General features: G+C 38.6%; 1 protein-coding gene across 2 annotated transcripts in view; it reads right to left on the reverse strand.

The window, feature by feature from the left end:
• Positions 1 to 19,109, reverse strand: part of dsb (debris buster) — a 28,849-nt gene extending 9,740 nt beyond the window's left edge. Inside the window, exon 1 of one of the 2 annotated variants that reach the window (XM_065489407.1) lies at positions 18,664 to 19,109. In XM_065489407.1, the coding sequence (XP_065345479.1) occupies positions 18,664 to 18,904 (241 nt within the window). In that variant the 5' untranslated portion in view covers positions 18,905 to 19,109. Of the gene's footprint in view, positions 1 to 3,905; positions 4,039 to 18,663 lie in introns of those variants that run through there. The other variant, XM_065489408.1, reaches the window with a different exon arrangement.
• Positions 19,110 to 20,065: the final 956 nt, after the last annotated feature.

Consider the following 20,065-nt stretch of genomic DNA (forward strand, 5'->3'; position numbering starts at 1 on the left):
TGCACTTTATTTTTTAATCCTTGAAAATGCCGCAGCTGTGGCTAGTGACACAACCGTGTTTATTTTTACGCCCGGCCTGGCATCTTTTCACCAAATCACGTGAAATGATGAATCAATTTGCAGCGGATTGAAAAGTGACACGCAGTAGGCAGCAAGACGAATAATATGCGTGCGTCACATGAATAAATTGCAAGTAAAATTCACTTTCAAGCATGTGTGTACTGTTGTTGGTTGCAAAATACGCGCTGTGTGTGAAGTGCATGCAGCGCGGCTCGATCTTGAGAATCGGAATGCAGTCTCTCAGTGGTGCAGTGGCCTACTGACCAATAATCATAATAATAATGCGCGCGCTCTGCAGCACTGGCAGCAGCAGCCGCCGCTGTGCAGCAGCTTTCTAATCGCCAGTTAAATAAGGATGCGATTTGAATCAATTACGTGAGTGCACATACGCTGAGATGCACACTGCACATGTGTGTGCGCAAGGGATTTTACTCTCAATCAGCCGACGATCGGATCAATTTCTCGGCGATTTTTGCACTTTCAAACGGAACTTAAAAGCAATATAATATACTATATTATATATTACGGTGCAAGAAAATATAATTTAATATTTAATTTATTTAATAAGCTACTGTCATAATTTATTTTATAATTTCAGACAGAATTTTATAACTTACAATTTTTATTTAAATCATATCTCATATCAGTTTGTTTCAATATTAGATTCACAGAGTTACTTATCTACCTGCTTGTTGAGTATCTTTAATTAGATAAAAAAAATATACCGTGAAACGTATTAGTTGTTGGATTTGCCAAAATTTTATTGTTCTTCTCAATAAGAGAGGGAGAGACTTGTTGTCGGCTCATTTAACCACTCGATCGACCACAACTCAATACCTCACAGAAACATTAAAAAATAAAAAGGAGAGGTAGAGTTATTTTTCATCGATTGCAGATCTTAAACGTGGTGTTTTAAGGGTATTAATTTTGTTTATTCGAAATATAATTGTCCTAGCTTGAAAAACCGCTGTCAGGCAATCGCAAGCAATTAAATTGAGTCAACATGATCATAAGATAAAATTACTGCGAGCTGTTTTTCATTTACAAGGCTGCTGTTATGCTATAGCTTAAATCAAAGAAGCTCAAAGTAAGCAACTGGTGCAGAATTATCTAGAAACTTATAATTAATTGTAATCAATTCAATTGTAGAAGATAACCGGTGCTTTGCATAATTCAGGTGAATCGTATTCGTCGGATTTAAAAATTGGACTGTTTCAAAACCCCAAAATTGTCTAGTGAGTGATTTTTTACTTGTCTTCTCGATCCTTAAATTCATTGTTCTATGAAGACCCTCTTTTAATTTTTTATTCTGTTCGTTATTTTGTAATTATTAACTTCCAAGCAGAACCGGCGCGTGCAGTCTCGAGAGTGTGTTCTTTGCGATACTTTCGACTTCATTCATTCACTCACTCGACCACGAGAGTGGCACGGAGAAGTAGGAATAAATATAATGAGAGGTGAAACAATATTTTCACACAGTCTCGTGGCGTTGCTACGTCAGCGTCGCTTATTGTTTATCCACTTTGATGCTTTCTCTGTTTGTCTTTGCGGAGAAAAGGTGCACGTAAACAGAACGGATATGTAAGCAAAGCATTAAAGCAAATACCAAAATCCAACGCCATAAATCTTCGATTTGATTCATTAAGCGAAATGATTCTGAGGTTTTCATCCGCATTACGTCAAAGGAATAATCGCTTTGAGCTGGCATAATGCCGTGAATCATCTTCTTTTATTCATTAGCAATTTTGGTGATTTTTCTCGCAATAATGTTTTTCCTCACGAAATCCTTGAGGGTAAAATAATATCGTGTCCTGCTTCCCGCTGAATAAACGCCACATCACACAATTTTCTTGTTATCTAAGAAGCAAAAAAATTATAAGCACGGTCCACTCCGTTGCAATGTCACGATTAAGTGTGTGCGATAATCCTTCCTTTTGAATTTTTTTCTCCAACTAAATTTAACACCTAATCATTTTGATATACACCTACAGACATTGAGCTTGAAGCTGAAATTTAAGCTGGATTTTCCAGACGCTGCAAAAAATAATGGCCAGCGATTTCATCATGTGTGATATAATTGTCATTGCAATCTGAACTTGTTAAAATCAGGTAAAAAAAAACATCAAAAGGCCTTGGTGCCCGACGCGGATTTCGCAGAAAGAAATGTGAATTATTTTATGTTTCGCAATGTCACCTTGCCACGAAATCTGCTGTTCGGCAAAGTCATCGTCTTGTGGGTGCATCCTCGAGTTCCTGGTTCCTTTCATGACTTTTTTGCTCTGGTGTCGGAATACAAGTCGATTGCAGTGTAATTGGGCTGAACGGTGGCGAGACCTTCAAGGGACAAAAGCCCCACTGAATCTGAATCGCAGTTGTCTATCGTGTCTTCCACATATGGCGGTTTATAAGATAATTCATCCAATGACAAATTAAATCAATAAAATTATGACCAGCTTGGAGTACACCACTTTGTAATTATAATGGCAGCAGAATAAATTAATTGTGATTGTAATTTTACACACATATAATCTCCCTTGAAATCAAGTAAGACCATCAGAACATGAAAAATATATATCTGGGCGTCAGGGTAGCCCTCAATCGATTGAAATTGTTAATTCCAACCTGATGGGCTCCGTCTGCAAGATCTGAACACCGTTGGAATGGCCAATTCGAGAGCTTTCAAAATGGAGTGTGTCAACACAAAGTTGAAAAATTGCAGACGATACAAAATCTCTGGTGGAAACACCCCGCATTTTTTATAAACGTAAAAATTATTCCGAATTTCACACGTATTCTTAGCTATCGCATTTATACTATTTAGTTTGTTTTAATTTTTTTCATTAATATTAACAAGCTAATCATCTATTGAGATAATCTTGTAATAGCCAGGGTTTTAAGGTAGGAGATTGCCTTAAAAATTATCACTCTCCACTCATCAATTATGCAACACGTAAGTGAATGATTTGTGTCAATACGATAATTGGGTATAAAACGCAAGAGCCGTCCTCAGCGGTGGCCGCAATGTCAAAAAGGTTCCGCCAGAAACGATCAAGGCACACACGTGGTCTTTTAACGCTGATTAACTCGCATACTTGGCACTCGTCAAACAAAAAAGCCTATTTGATTAGTCATGATCTTGAATTTAACAGACGTTCAATTTTACCTCTCCTTTCAGTCGGTCAGCGTTTTTTCTCCAAGTGCCAATACAGATAGGTGCGTGCAGTTGCTCAATTTGAACCGAGCCGGCTAATATGTGTCCTTGTTGCATTTTCGAATTGTCATTTCAATGAAAGGACCACTTACCAAATAAAAAGTTCTTTTTAAATCAGCCTGCGCTTGTATTTTCCACTTGTTGCACGTTGAATTACGGCCATAATCAAACAATTTCACCACTTTGTGCATTTTATGACAAGCGTACTTGATTCCATGCGTAGCCAAAGAGAATCGTTGGTGATTTTAACAGTCTATCCTTCAAGCTTGGATGGCTACTTTTGTTCGAGTGCTCTTAATTTGTGTCGTTCACGTACAGCTAATGTTTTGGAGGACGAGTTTCTTTTCAACCCGACGCAATGAGAGTTGATGCTTGAAAAACTGTTCGACTTTAACGGTAGCTTGATCTTTGATCGTTTTAATTAGTTTTGCGTCTCCCGCGGGGAAGCGACAAAAGGCCTCGATTAAATTCCGCCTTTGCTATTGAATCAACAAATTCAGCAAATAATTGTGTATTAACGCAGTGATGAAACAGCGGTCAGACCTTGACAAAAAGTCTGCTTTTGATTCCACGGTAACGACGACAGAAAATTCCTTCGCATTCAACACAAAACAATAAAAGCTAGGAGAATTACCTTGCGGTGCGGAGACCTTCTGAAAATCCCTCGCAGACCACCACATAATGAAATCAGTGCATCTCTATCCAGAGGAACGGCTAAATTCCAATTAATCCCGCCGCCGCACGAGTATGCACTTTTAAGTCGACATTGCTATCCGTCTAATTAGATTACGCGCGTTATTCCCGCCTCTAACCCTTTGACCCATTTCATTTGCAGTCGCTCTTCGCATTTACTGCGATTATATATATTTTTCTTCGTTTTCGCAGACGCCGAGCAAAACAATGCGTGCAGCGAGGGGTCAAAATGCATGCATTTTGCAATGAATCTATCGATTGCGGATTTCAAATATTTCATTTCATTTGCGCGTTGGTGATTTTTATCTCGAAACGGCGAGCGTTCAACTCGGCGCGGTATCGCAAATTCGGCCCTGAACTCGCCAAAACAGGATCCGGATTTTTTGTTTCGGTTGTCGTAGGTCAGTGATAAGGGCGGTCGTAATTACCCGATTCGCCTTGACTTTGACTGATACGCGTTGAGGCAGATCAAGGAAATCTGACGGTGCACGTGAATTATTTTCATGTCTGTCAAACTGTTGTCGAGCATGAAATCTCGAACTTTGACCAGCACATATAGGGCGAGAGAAAATTAAGTAAAAATTAAATTATAGATAATAATCACAGAATGACTAGAATATTCCAATGACAATAGCTGACGCCAACGTCTAATGAATAAAATAGAAACAAAGAGTGATTAAAATTAACTTGGTGATTTAGTCAGTTGACTCAATTTATTCTAAGCTCTATGCAGATATGATAACTGGCGAGCCAAAGTCACGTCTCGAAAGATGATTTCGGATCATGTCAAGCAAGATCGCAGAAGTGCACACTTTTTAACCTCTGATCAGCAAGTCCCGCGGGCTATGAGCTCAACTGGTCCCAATAGCACCGCCAATCGGATACCATGAGACCCAATTTGACCATCATTTCGCCTCCCCACACCTAGGTATAAGATTGAAAATTGAAACGCCAGTCATTCCGTCCCTAAAGCCGCTGGAGAGGTGCGACAGCCAGCTCGTTGATCTATTTGAGCATTTCGAGTCACCTAATTAATCACCTTTTTGCCATGTCTGACATTGGGACATCCCAGAAATGCTCAAATGTCTCTCTCTACACTGCAAATAATGCCTTAACAACGCAGGCCAACGGGCCAATCAAATCTATTTCATCCCTAAAGTAACCCTTTGATGCACCAGAAGTGATTGAGATGAGTAAAATGACGTGTGATTTTTGCAATTGTAATTGTTGGAATCCAAGATTCGGTATTGAAAATTAATGCAAAATAAAAAAGTGATGTTTTACAAGTATTGGTTGAATTTCTATAAAACGAAACCAAACTGAGTATTTAATTAAAGAAAAATGAACTGAAATTTTCTCACACTTACACATGTAACTCAAAAACCAAAAAGGACAAATTTTAAACTTTGGTGCAAACGCACTCACCTATACCGGGAGCATGCATCTCTGACGCGTCAATCTCCAACACTAACTCAACCAGGTTTTAAGCCTGCTGCATCGGACAGAAAACGCCCACGAAAACATTCCTGGAGGACTTTATCACACCATTTTTAAAAAAAACCCAGACCATAAACTATTTTAGCTTTTCAAAAGATATTTTGGTAGTAAATACAGTGAAATGATAGTCTTCGCAGCTATCAAAAAATAGTATTTCCAGTTTTTAAAAAAACATTTGTTTAGGTTTTAAAGTTACTTAACACACTCAAAATTTTCAGCAATAATAGCCTGTAATAATCTATGGTTCTCATTCGATCGTGCTCAGTGAATGTAATGAAATATCCACTTCTTATTTTAAATTGCACCACTTGGATATATTATATGATATTTGGCGCTCAATTTCAAAAAGTCTAATAAAACACATACAAATTAAAATATCTAAAAATTATAAAAGATATGACATGAGAAATAACTCTTCCACACCTTACACCAAAAACTTTTGAGTGTCAATTTTACATGGTATTAGCCAAAGTTTACTCGTGACTTTCGCTCCGATATATAAAAAACTCTGAACTAAAAATTTACAATACGACATATTTTTTAACCCGTGTGATTAAATCGTTATAATGTATTCAAAAAACAATGATTCAATTAATGTGTTAATTTTTATCTGAACCGGTCATTTCATTAGTTCCCTTGTATAAACAAAATTTCATTTAAATATTTCTCGACCTATACCGTGATATGATTAACTGTATTGAAGTAATAAAATTAGTACAAATATTCATTAATATTTGAAAACGATTAGTTTGGCTGACAAAAGCTATGTCTTCTGAAAACCCGATTTTATTAAACTTAGTTCAGTTTATAAGAAAAGTGTAAAAATAAATATTTTTTGCAACAATCATCTACGTTGTGATACAAGTATGCAATAAATTAATCCCTCTTACAAAACGCTATTACGATTTCAATTTAGAAATTAATGAATCCGCGACGAAAACAAAAAACGGAAGCATCTAGAGCAAATCAGGCAGCCACCCAAAATGCAATTTCCAAACTCTCGACAACAGCTGGCTGGCAGACGCAGAACAGACCGTAACAAACATAACATGTCACGTGCGAGAGCGCGAAACGTTGAATCAGCACTTTTTAAGCAATTATGGCTCGTTTCTTCTTTGCGAAAGACAAGAAAAAAGTAATGTTGACGCGCTTTTTGCGCTTGGCAGGTAAGAAGCCGCGGACGCAATGACCGAATTATCATCTCATCAATTCTCATCCTCCCGCGGCTTATCAGCAGAGCGACCGCGCGGAAATTTCTTCTCTTAAACCCAATGAGCTGAAGCTCAAATAGCGGGGAATTATTTGCTCCAGATTTTGCACATGCAACTGCATAACTGACTTCTCGCTTGGCCAGCTCGTGGAAGTAAAAAATGTGTGTCGGCGTCGGCCGTCCGCGCATTTAGGCAATCTGAGCTACACCTTGGCCCAACAGGTTGCGTCTTCGTTGAAAAACGCCGAATTCGTCGCTCAAACTAACTGGCCCGGGTGTTTTAGTGCCACATCATCCTTAGAATTTGCAATAGAGCAGCTCTTCCGGGAAAACCAAACGACTGGTTCTCCTGTAAAATTTCCATTCTTAGAAATGCGGTCCAGATAACGTGTTATAGAGGTTTTTTTAATACGTCACTAAACGCATAATCATTTTCGATTTTCAAATCTTATTTCACAAGATGATAATTTTCTCTAATGTTTTTATAGAAGAAGATAAAAAGATAATTAAAATGCTTCTAGACCCTGCCCCACATAGGGTAGGGATGTGCAAATCCGATTAATGGTTATATTTTGACCACTATGATGTTTGGACCATCAAATGAGCATGAATCATAACTTTTGGATCATTTGGGCTCATTTTTAATACTGATTATTAATGCGCAAAACCAGTAAAAAATCGAACACATTTTTCGATTAAAACTTTCGACTTGAAAAGATTGAGTCAATTTTCCAACAGGTAATTTGTGGAAAACGATCTTTTACCGTTTTAAACGGGAAAGAAACAAGTGGATATTTCACTTAAAGCAGTTTTTGCAAAAACAAATAAAGTGTTGTGAACGTTTAGAAACCGAATATTCACCAATTATTCTCCTCAAAATCGATTATTACAATAATTTTGTGCTAAAAAGTCTAATGTGACTCGCCTATCACAGTTTTTAAAAATACAATGTTTCAATCCATATGAAAAATCTGGAAAAATATTTTATTGTTCTCTTAACTTTGTCTTGTCTAAGAGCCATGAAAGTGCAATTTGGTAGCACAGAATAAATTATCCAGTCGAATACTATAATTTAAAAAAAACAATCCTTGTTATGTTTTATTTTTTAACTAAGCACGTCCCATTACTTTTTTTATTAGCATTTATATCTATTTGACCTCCACTTTTGCATCAGATATATTTTTTCCTACGAATTTTCTATTTGATCACGAGCCAAGGTGACTGCTGCTGTGTTGTGTGCGCAGACAATGAATTTTTGCATCACTGTTTGCCAGGAATCGCATTGCAACAGATGGCTCGTTTTGATAAAGCAAAAGGGACCCGAGGCGAGAAACTGCCGTGTACATCGCGTCGGATTAGAAAACAGTTCCGCTCAGCGCACGCTAATTATGCTGCTTCTGCGAACAACCATTGATATTCCTCTCGTCGCTGTTTAATAAACACGGTTTTTGCGCTAGGAACGGATGCTCCTTTTCCAGCGCGCGTCATAAAAATAGAATTATTGTAACGCGATTTCCACTTACTCTTCGCGGATGATTAGAGCGGAATGCTTGTAAATAGGTTCTTACAAGGGGCCAATAACTAGGTGGATAAAGAAGATTTATGTCTCAGTAGTGGCACACCGACTTTTTAATAATCGCCGTGATGATCATAATAAGGATCTTGACGCACGCGTGCTTTTTATTGATCTCCGTGAAAGATTTCTGACGTCAAAGAAACTGGAGCTAGAGAAAAAACCCTCGCGGGGACATCAACTGGAATGTACACTAGTTTTCTGACCATAAGCTATTGGGACATATATGTTTCTCAATTTCAAATTTATTTGCTTACCTGGGAAACACGTGCATGTTTATTAGATTCAATCTCTATTCCACATAGATGAAGAGCAATGATCAAGCCGCATGGCTTTAATTATTAAGATTTTGTTTTCTCAAAATTTGTACCATTAACCGTACTATTTTCTTAGAGTATGTAAAAAACCTGAGTTTCTCTTACGGCGGGGATATGCCTTGTTCGGAAATAAAATAAAATAAGAGTTCCGGTAGAGGGAGACAGGAGCTCAACAATTGTTTTATGTATATGGGAAGCAAGAATTTTACCGAGTTCTCTTTCTCTATGCTCGATTTCTTCAAATGAACGGTAAAAATAATGAAATTTAAAAACATTAATTTAATTCAAAATTGAGCTTATTGATAAAAAAAAGTTTGTAAAACGTTCAAAAATGTATTTATTAAATGCCATTCAGTGAAATCACCGCGTGTTTCTGTCCACTTGAACGATTAAATTTTCGGTATCGAAAAAAACTTGTCCCCCTGGAATCTGTGTGAGCAGCGACCACTGAAAGAGGGCGTAGCTCGCAGGGATTTTGAAATGGGGGCATGCTTCTCTTTCGGAAAATAATAAAGTAGGCGAGGCACATGTCAAAAATCGTGGTAAAATTGTTAAATTTGACGTTTTTGCTGAGATTTTCTCTGAAAATCCTGATTAAAATTTAATGAGTTATGCTTTTTTGTTTTCCTGCTATAACCTTTCAATTTCTTTTTTAATACCCCATTATTTTACATTATTTCAAACAAAAATCATTTTAGCAAGAATAAACAGGAGCACAAATGCACGAATTTATAGTTTTCGGATTGGAAATGAAGTCACAAGAGCAGCCGGTCCTTGGCCGACTGAAACTGCGGTGCATCAGATTTAAGGCCAAAAGGGTCTTCGAACTTGGGGGCCTTCCATTTGAATCTTGAACTTTGCGAGCAGCAGCAGCAGCCAATGGGAAGGCTCTTTGTTCTCACTTTGCGTCAGGGTGGGCAGGCAGCTAGGAGCCGGTGCTCGCGTTGCACACCATGTTGCACCGAGAGCTAGGCTGCGGCCGGCAAGGCTGCTGGAGTCAAGCGCCTGACTGGGTCAAGGCCGGCGTAATCGCTCCATATTTTACTCTCGGTGCACTTAGGAACGCGCTAGCAAGGGATTTATCAATAATTGTGCGTTTTCGAAAGCGGCTGCAGCTTTGAGCACCAGCCGATTCGCCATAGAGAGACTGTTGCGAACGAACGAACCAACGAACGAACACACAGCTCGCGGTAATTACGCCGCGCGTGCAATTCGATGCAGTGACACAACCCGCGCACCGCGCTACTCGACACAAAGACGAATAAAACGAACGGCTTTGGCTCTCTCATTACTCGGCAGTAAAATTGAAATTGATTGCGCTAATACACACATTTGTGGTTTGCCCCGTGGCTACCGCCGATACGCGAGCTGCACACCATTGTGTGCGATTTATAAGTGCTTGTTAATTTGAAAAAAAAAACGTAAATCAGCGAATATGTGAGCACCAATTCAAGCAACATTGTTACGTTAAAAGGTACGTTCAATTGGCAATTAAATCTGTTTTTACGTTAGCTCGTAAAATAATAAAAAATATTCTTTGTCAATCTTACAAGCGTATTTTTAATTAAACATATAAAATCTAGATTTTTATCGCCCTGCATCATAGCATCAAGTAATTACAAAAATACTAAGTTGAAATCTCGGTTTGATGCAAAATCTGTACTCTGTTCTTCTCTTGGCATCTTCAAGGGTAAAGGATTCTCAGTTTTAATGCGTAGAGTGCTTGAAACACCAAAAATTGACGTTTTTTACTGGTTTTTGAGGGGTTGTAAAGAGATTTTATGCAGGATTTTGCTCCAGAATGAGTAAAAAGCGTATGAAATGTTTGACAAATATACATACAAATAAATATGGCATATTTCATTAGCTCTCAGAAAATGAGTGGTTTTTTCAACGGGGGGGGGGATGGTAAGCAGTGTAAGCACTCCTTTAACCCCCTCGGCTGTTCAGGGAAGGCTAAGATGAATCTAACAGTGTTCAGTTTTTACAATTTTCATGATTATAGACCCGACATTTGGAGTCGACATGCAATGTGTGCAAAACACAAAAAGTCGGAAAATTCGTGTTTTTTTCGAATTTTAAAGTGAAATTTCTTGAAAGTAGAAAGGAATGCCACTCTGAAATTTTCACGGAAGTTTACGCAAGTCACGAGACAACATTTGACAATCAGCTAATTTTTAAAATCTGGAGCTCACGACTAAAATTTGTAATCTGAAAGTGACCTTTGATTTTTTGTACATCAAATTTAGAGTCAGTTCGGTCGGGCTAGACGAGAGGAATCGAGAGCACACCTTATATTTTTGAAATAGCACCACAGGGAGATGAGGTTGTGAGGTTTCAAAGATTTCCAAAATCATCCCGTAAAAACCGTATGAATTCTCATATTTAATGAGATTTAATTTACTACTGTATATAGACTAATTTTTAGTGTAAATTTCGTTGAGTTTGCTTGACATCATGCAAATTTTGTCCTCGGACCCAAGACATTTCGCCATTTTAAAATATTTATTTTGTTTTCATGTCGATTTATTATTCGATCGGATTGCATGGCTTTGTTACTTTTTAACTGACTTGCAGCGGAGCCTTGCTCTTCTGCCTTGTCTCTTGTAAAAATGACTGAAATTTTTTTCCCGTCTGACTTGCAGTTGAAGATTTTTAAACCTTTTGTGCTTCGTTTTTGGACGCCGACGAATCAAAAGAAACGTGACCACACGGCTGGGAACAATGAAACTAACGCGTTGCTTTAGGACAAAAGTGCTGGTCACGACCACCGCTGCCGATTTCGACGATGAAAAGCCGATTTTTCGGCGGTAAAGAATGCCTTGCAAAAACCCAAGTGTCCTTTATGGTCAGTAAAATTGCGAGTCGGAAATGCTCAACTGCCGGCATTCGCAGTTAGCTACGCTCGCGAATTACGTGATTCAGCTGAATTTTGGAGATGCACGCAAGACGCAAGGCTACATGCAATATTATTTCGATTGAGAGATGCAGTTGTTTGGAAAGTAATCTCACTCTCGTCGACAGAAAGACTCGCGTCATCTTTGTGTCAAAATGTGCTCAATTATTTTTATTTGCATAGACACTCGATCGCTTCCTGACATTTCGCCAACTGCCCTGTGAGATTTGCTCTCTCGACTCTAATGCATTGTTTTAACGTAGACTGATGACATGCAAATTTCATTTAGTCATTAACCAGCTACATGAATCACTCGCGCAAAAGAAATTTCAGCCGGTCTTGACCTCAAAAGAAAATGTTGCATTGACGGAGACGTGATGCCTAATATCAAATACTCTTTAAGCAGTTTCAAAACGTATTTGGAGAAGTACAACCTCAAGGTAAGGCTAGACTGAGCAAATTTTCCTTCCATCGACAGATAGATGTTATTATAAATATGCTATTTTGTAATCTTACAATATTTGCGAGATTTTGAATTCTTTTTGTCACGCATGCAATCCTTTTGAACGTGCGATTTCCACTTTTGATGGGGTTGAAGGGGTTGTCACCCTCTGACTGTTTCAGCCACCTAAGGGAGGTCATTACGTGTCGAACGCTTAGAAGCCGAGATTTGGTGAAAAATGTCGTTGACTTTCGGAGACTTCGATTCAACAAAAAATACAGTGCATCAAATCTGGGATTCTATTAGGAGTCGAATACGTACAAAAATCGCATGCGACTTAGGTGGTCAACAAAGAAAGTTGTTCCACTTGACGAGACGAGTTCGACGGTGTCTGAATTTTTGTTCAAAAATGAACCTAAACTAATACGCTAAAGGAATACTTAAGACGACCGTAAAAGGCGCAAAACCGCAAATATGGTCATTTTGGGCGTTTTCTTAACGAATTTGCCGGTCAAATAGGGCCAAATCATAGCAAAAAAAAATTAATTAAAAAATGGCTGACCCCAGGACAGAAGTAACAGAAATTCTTGATCAAGAGGTATAGTTTGCCTTCCACGAGATTACGTCTTATTCTTTTTACCCTTTTTAATAATTAGTCCATCCATCTTCATTTCAAAATACATGAAGCAAAGTGAATGGAAATTATAGAAAAATTGTGTTTGAAAGCCAATTAATTAATTATTACACTCATTTTTGCAACTTCCTATATGTAGGAAATGTTTCGAAAACTAACCACAACGTGCATGCATTTCTTTGCTCCTCGTGTCAATGAATCGAAGGAACTACCGCACAATGTACTCACATCTCCGTTTCATTTTCCGCTTGGGAAATAACAAACAACGACGCGACTTTGCTCGTGAAAATAATAGCTGAGCAGCGGTCACTCTACTGCGATTCGTGGGAAAACCACGTTGAAGAGCTGTGTAGTATGTAGTTAGTAACACGCGTGCGAAGAACGAAGGGTTATCCGCAAATTGCACACCGCACTGCTTTTGACATTGAAACTGAGAGCACCGACAATGTCGTCCACAATTTCTAATGACATATGCATGTTCAATTTTAGAACAAGTTCTTTATCTCAAAAGCGGATAATGGTAGATAATTTTTATATCTTTATATAAATGAGAAACGCTATTCATCCTGTGGTTTGTTTTCTCCTCGCAAACACTTGCGTTTTCAACAGGGGATTGAACCAGGAAGGATATATTTTACGTTATTAGTCTTTTAAATTGGATATGCAATTAAAAAATCTTGAAAATCTACCCTTACCTTATTTAATATGCTCTGAAAATTTGGAAAAGTTTACGCGACGACAGGAATCGAAATCAAAGCCAAATATCCATTTAATTTTGAGATAAATTTGCCAAAACCTAAAATTTATTTGTAGTGAGCCCTAATTTGAGGGATATTTCCGCTAATCTTTAAATACTGCCTTACGAAAACCATTGAAAAGTACTGAATCTTTCACGGAGATGAATCATTGAGGAGCAATAAATTAAATGAACTTCTCATGAACGAAAGAGAGATCCATTCCCTTCTGCTCTCGAAGAGGGAAATTTGTGCCGTATGTACGCCTGCGATGCGATTGCGTTGAACGGTCGGAATCTGGTTTGTTACGAGTTGTTTTGTGAGGCGTTTGACCTAGAAAGGTGCATTGTATGAAGGATCATCAGCTGAGCTGCACTCCGTTTACGCGGTGCATGTGAAAATGCGCGCTGCACTGCGCTTTTTACTTTTTTCACGCACCATTCCGCCAACTGACCTTGGAAGAGAGTTGTAAAATAATTACGCCAGTGCCGCACAATGGCCATGCTGCGTTTTCGAGTGAGGCAGAAAATTTATGCATCTTCTGAATGGGCTGCTCAATGGAGAGGGTTATTACGACAGGATTCGCGAATTTCGCACGACGAGAGTGTGTTTGCATAGGCGGACGATGAGTGTGTGCCGCCCAACGCGGCTTCAGGGAATTTTTGCACAATCGCGGATCTTTTGAGAGAGGGAAACCCCCAGAGATGTGATTTTTAGGGAAGTGAAGAAATAGTCGAAGATTTTAATTGGTGTCTTAAGCACAAAATAATGTGTGCATGAGTGATAATCGATTTTGAGGAGAATAATCAGTTTCTAAAGATTCAACATTTCTTGCCATCAGTGAAATAGCCGCTTTGTTTCGGGATAGTCGAAAACATTCAACATTTTTTATTAAGAATTTACGGGAATTTTGAAATCTGGGGGCGTGCTGTTCCACGGAAAATTAAATAAAAATGCGTGGCTCGTGTCTTAAGCACGGTTAAATTGTATTATTTTTGACGTATATAAGAAGATCCTCCTTGATTTTCTGATTACGCAGAAATGATTGATTTTTAAAATAGGTTAAATTGGTTAAAAATTCACGATTCGTGCTCATTTGATTGCCCTAATATCGTAGCGGTCACAGAAACAACACTCGATAATCGGTTTTTGCACGTCCCTAGCAAATTTTTTAACGAAAAAATGGAAAAATGGATTCTCCGTCATAATTGTCTCTCAAAAACTCAACTCAAGTGCGTCGTCAAGTTGTTTGAGTCGAGCTTAAAACTCGTTTCCTTTTTCCTTTTTTCCTTTTTGCCGCAGTTATCGAGCTGGGCGTGTATTCATCCACACCGACACAAATTATTTACTTTCCAGCTCAAGTGAGTCGCACTTCAAGAGGCCGGCCCGGCGTTAAAAATGACGTCAAAAATTTTATAAACACTTGTTTAAGGTCTGCAAATTGCTCGGCAAACACGCCAAGAAATTGATGAGCGCGTCGTGTGTGTTTGTCGTAAAACACACGGTGGGGTGTGACAATGCAAAAAAACTATTTTTTTTTTCAAAGACCTCGTGCATGTAAGTAGCAGATGAAATTTAACTGTATATTCTGGCAAGAGTTGACGTAGAAATGAATTTCCAAACGCGTCAAATCAAGGTAGGCGCTTTATTTGATTTATTTTTTAATGTGGTGACAATCATCATGCCTATCTCTTCAGCTTAAATTCAAGGATGAATGATTCTATTAAATAACTAAATGAGTCAGTTTCCGTTTTAGCTGAAGGAAATGGATGGCCTTTTTACGTTGAGGTTTTCCTTGAAAAATTAATTATTTACAATGGATTAAAACTGTTCAACCGCTTTTAATTGAACGATTGACGCCATTTTGTGGGAAGAATAATGAATAAAAAAACTGTTGCAAATCTGGAAAAAATCGAACAAATATTCTGGTTTTCTAACGATTCTATTAATAATTAAAACTGAAATCAATCATTCAATTCAAGGGACCTATAATAACCGTCTTAATTATTTTCATATTGAAGTGAAGAATTTCTACTGCGGAAAAAGCGTCTCCTTTTCTGGAAGGAGCTTCACCAACGCACGAAAAACGAGCACAAGTGCTGCTGTTAAACGGTCCGCGGGTGTGCGGCAATCAGCGCGTGTGTCACTTTGCATTGACTAAATAAAAAAGAGTGAAGTGAGAGAAAGGGTTCCATCCTGCTTGATTCGCCGGGCGGCCGATTTTACTGCTTTTTTACGAGAGTGTCGAATAAAATGAGTGCGGCGGTGAGACAGCAAATGTTATTGTTGTCGCCGAATAAAGAATTCGTTTTCGCGGCCGCGTTGCAAACGAAACGTTTTCTCGCGTCCGACGGCGCAACGGTTAGCGTGTAGAGGAAAGAAAAAGTCGGCTTCGGAAAAGAGTCGAGCATAAATCGAGTGCATTGCTCCTGTGTCTGATTTTCTCGGCATACTAGTAATCGCCGAGTGCAATTCAAGGATCAGCACGAACCAACGGCATACACGTAAAATGATATCCAATTTCCTGACGCGCCTCTATGACACGCACCTCGCGCAATTATTATATGCGTACTCCGCGTGCAATTAGGTCCTGTTTAATTTAATTATCAGTGCGATTCTTCTTCTTAACGTCAGAGTAAATCACATAGCACTAATTTGGTCCGTTCGACAACTAAAATCCAAAATAAATTATTTTGGCATTTAGCCATGCGAAACGAATTAATAGCAACCACTTTTAACCGTTTCTTGCTTCTTTGAGATTATGGATCTACAATTATTATTGCTAGCCAACAAGGCGTGATTTTCGTAATAAGACCAATCATACAGATTAAAATCCAGATTTACTTGAAACTCAGCACGACTCCTTTTTTGTGAAAAAATCATGATTTTTTCAGCGATTAGCAAAGCATGCCAATTTTATAACCATATATAGCTCGCAAATTAATACAGATTGAAGGTCGAATCGACTGTTTTTGTTAATCTCTGAGTATAATACATATTTTAAACAAATAATTATGCAAATTTATACAAGAGTATTTTTATTTTGACTTTATTGAGTGTTAAGATTAAATTCGAAATTATCACATAGAACAGCGAGGGCTAATTCGAACCATATTCAATAAAATGCCGACGTGTTCCAATTTTAGTTAAAACAAAAACCAGAATCTTTCATTTATAAATTTTTAAAACATTTTTAATAACTCTTGAGTGGCCTCCAAAGTCACCAAAATTATTATAAAATTAATTTATACCCAGTTTTCTCTCAGTGTCAAGCTAGAATTCTCATAACATTTTAAGGTGACTAAAAATCACAAATTTTTTTCTCTCGCTCTGAAAGAATGAAGATATAGAAGACTTGACTTTTCACGACATCATCTCCGGGTCGAGACAAAGAGCTTTGGCATTACAACTTATGTCTAAAGGTCACTGCTTTTGTTGTTTTTTACATAATTAGTGCCGCTCATTCGGCCCCACGCCTAATTGTTGCGGACGCGTTTCGCCGAGCATGGCACACCGGCTTGTTTGTGACATCAATGTGCGGCCGAGACTCTTCTGCTTGCGATTTTCCTAGCGTTTTTCTGCACTAAAGCTCAATAAGATAGAAAACGTTCACGTATCGCGAGCTGCAATTAGTCAAGAAAAATGCAAACGCGAGTCATGATATCATGTGTACGTCGAGTTCTCGCTTAATTGACTTTTACTTGCGCGCTTGTCCGACTTTCATTCGGAAGTGAACTGCATTTCTGCTCGTAAAGAAAATAAACACACATCTGTGAGTGCGGAGACTGAATAATTTAATTAGTACGTCGGTATACGCTGCTGTGGTGCGGCGGTGAGAAAACATTCGCATGCAACAACGGCGCCGAAATCGAACCATAGTGACGGAGGGGACGTGTTTGATTGTATTTTTTCTTTCTAGAGGTGGCATTTCAGCGAATGGTTTTAATTCTTTTACAACTAAGTGTTAGACATCTAATGCAAAATTGGGTAAATTATGTTGTACCTTTACCTTAAAATTGCTCAGGAAATTTGGAAAAAGCCTAAACTTTTGCCAGGTTGCCGTTTAAATTATTTAGAAAACCGGCTCAAAAGTTTGCATGCTAATCAAGCGTCAAGCTCGGTCTCCTTATCAAATCATGATTTTTTTTCTTCAGGTGGAAAATTAGCTCATTATTCGCATACTGTTGCACATATCTCTACAAGAGGAATTAAAGCCTTGTGTATTTTCTGAAAAGACATTTTTTCAAACCTTTATATCCTTAAGTTAATAATAAAGCCGTCATTGGCAGTCCATCATGAATCTATGAGTTGTGTGCAATGGCCCACCTTGGAAGAAAGCAAAAGTTGTTAAACCTACACTGAAATTGCACTGCAAGTCACGGCATGGATTGCTTGCTGCATTATATATTGCTAGTTGCGAGACGGTAAAGCAGCAGCGACGGAAAATTAGCACAATTGAAACTGCTTGGAAAGAGAAAGATTTTCTAACAAATATTTCGCAATGATTGAATTTCGTTTGTAAAGAAGCTATGGAGGCTAATCTTATTATGAAGTCTTAAAGGAATTTATATGTTAATTTTTAAAGATAAGTAATTCTATGTAGTTCAGAAATTGTGACATTTGGCATGCAAACTTTCGTTTTTTTGTAATTTTGACTATTTCTCGAATTTAACGATATTTTAAAGTTATTTTGCAAAAGGCTATTGATTTTTGATTTAATCCATTACGGATTAAAATATTTAAAAACTTCTTTTAATAATCTTTTATATTTCAAAAATGTTAACCATTTGACAAAAATTAAAATATTAATTTATATTTTTTTAGCATCTACATAATACATTGATGATTTAACGTAATTTTGTATTTTTAACGTTTTGTAGGCTCAAAGTAAAATCAATATAAAAATAGGTGTTTTCATTTCATAAACGAGCCGCCTATTGATTTGTTAAGTTAAGAATAATCTATATTTACCCATATCAGAAATTACCACGATTGAATAAAATTTGATTTTTAAAACAATTTTTAAGTTTATCCAAAAAAATTGTCCAGTCCGTAACGCGAAAGTAACGCTTGGATAAAAGCTATTTTGACTGGTTGTTCATGTTTACATCGCAAAAGTGTACACATTTGATGCAGTAAATAATATAATATATGTTAGGGGTGGAAGGACCGCGGGGTTTCCTTGTGAGTGAAAACTTATTATTTTTAATAAAAAAATGTTGTAAAATTTAAATCGAAAAATAGTTTTCTCAGATTTCTCCGTTCGGATAGGAAAATCAAATTGCGTGCGGTTTTCTCTGTCCAGTGTCGCTTTCCCTTCTCGGCGCGCGCGCGAATGGACGGCGGCGGCGAAATTGTCTATCGTTAAAGTCTCTATCGGATCTGCTTTTGCTTACCGTGGTTGAGGTGTCCCTTCTCGGAGATGAGCATCTGCACGGGCAGCGTGTCCGTGTTTCCGCACAGCCGCTTGTCGTCGGCGTATTCACCGGCGTCGCGGCGGCGACACTCGCGCTCCGCGGCGCCCTGCACGCCGAACAGTCTGTTTTTGGCGACACGCTTGCACTGCTTGAGGTGGAGGCCGACGACGCTGAGGGGGCGGCCGCCCCCTTTGTGCTGGTGGCTCTGGTAGGCCAGCATCTCAGTGTCGGACGCGGATCATGTCCGCCTCACCACACCGGACGACAAGTGCATACACTGCACTCTCGGCGCGATTACGGACGGCGGTGCAACTCTCTGGCCAGCGAGCAACAAGTGTAAAATCCTAGGATGCTGCGAGCAGTGTGCCGCCGCCGCACCGTGCCGCGCTGATCTCCCACTCTGCCTCTGGAAACAACATCCAACTTTGACTGATCTAAAGGGGGGATCCAGCTGCAGACGCCACCTTTTCGTCCCCAGGGTGAGTGTGCCAATGGACGCATTACGCGAGTGCGTGTGCAATTATCGGTCGTGACGCCAGCGATAAGGCGTCGCCGGGGACACCCTCTGGGAGAGATAACGAATTTTGACGGCTGAAAAGTGCTGACTGCATGATTGTTGTTACAGTTCTAGACGAGGGGATTTACGAGAGTTTGGGAAATCCGCAAAGACAAGATTCAATGTCAGGCCGGTCTCGATCAGAGATCAAAGGCGGGAAAGAGGGGGAGGGAAAATAGACCTTTTCCGCCAGATCTATGACAGAGGGTGACAAAGCGCGCCTTCATTTTCAGGTGGGACCACAGTTTGGCCTAAAGGGAGGGGAAATTGTAAACCTGATTTTGCTTGCTGATACCTCTTGTCTTGAGCGTTTAAGTCCATGATTTATAATTTGTTAATTCAATTCAAACTTGTCACTATAATTTAAATCAGGTGAAATGCGATGCGTGGACCATATTTTTAAGATAATTATGTGAATTCTAGTTATGAAACAAATGATGATTGTAAATGTAAAATCTGCGGCGATGTGGATAAAATAGCAATACTTTAAAAAAATATTTGTGCTGGATTCGACAAGTTTATTTGTACAGTATATCAAATAATTATATTGAGAGCTGATGAATTCGGTGCAAAATTGTGTCTCTTATTGCCTGGTTGACCTTTCTATCGTTGCCTTTTTGGGGACAAAAACTGTCATGTAATTTAACTGCATGAGGCATGTATTCTTACTTTCCTGCCGGGATGCGACACAACACAAATCAAGAAGATGCTGGCTGCCTAACGAAGGTGCCACTTTTAGGAGGTTTGATAACTTATAATTCCTGGAACAATGTAAACATCATCTTCATTTATTGCATTTTTCTATAGCTTCAAATAAACTAGGAG

This window comes from Cloeon dipterum, chromosome 4 (assembly GCF_949628265.1).
Source record: "Cloeon dipterum chromosome 4, ieCloDipt1.1, whole genome shotgun sequence".
NCBI lineage: Eukaryota > Metazoa > Arthropoda > Insecta > Ephemeroptera > Baetidae > Cloeon > Cloeon dipterum.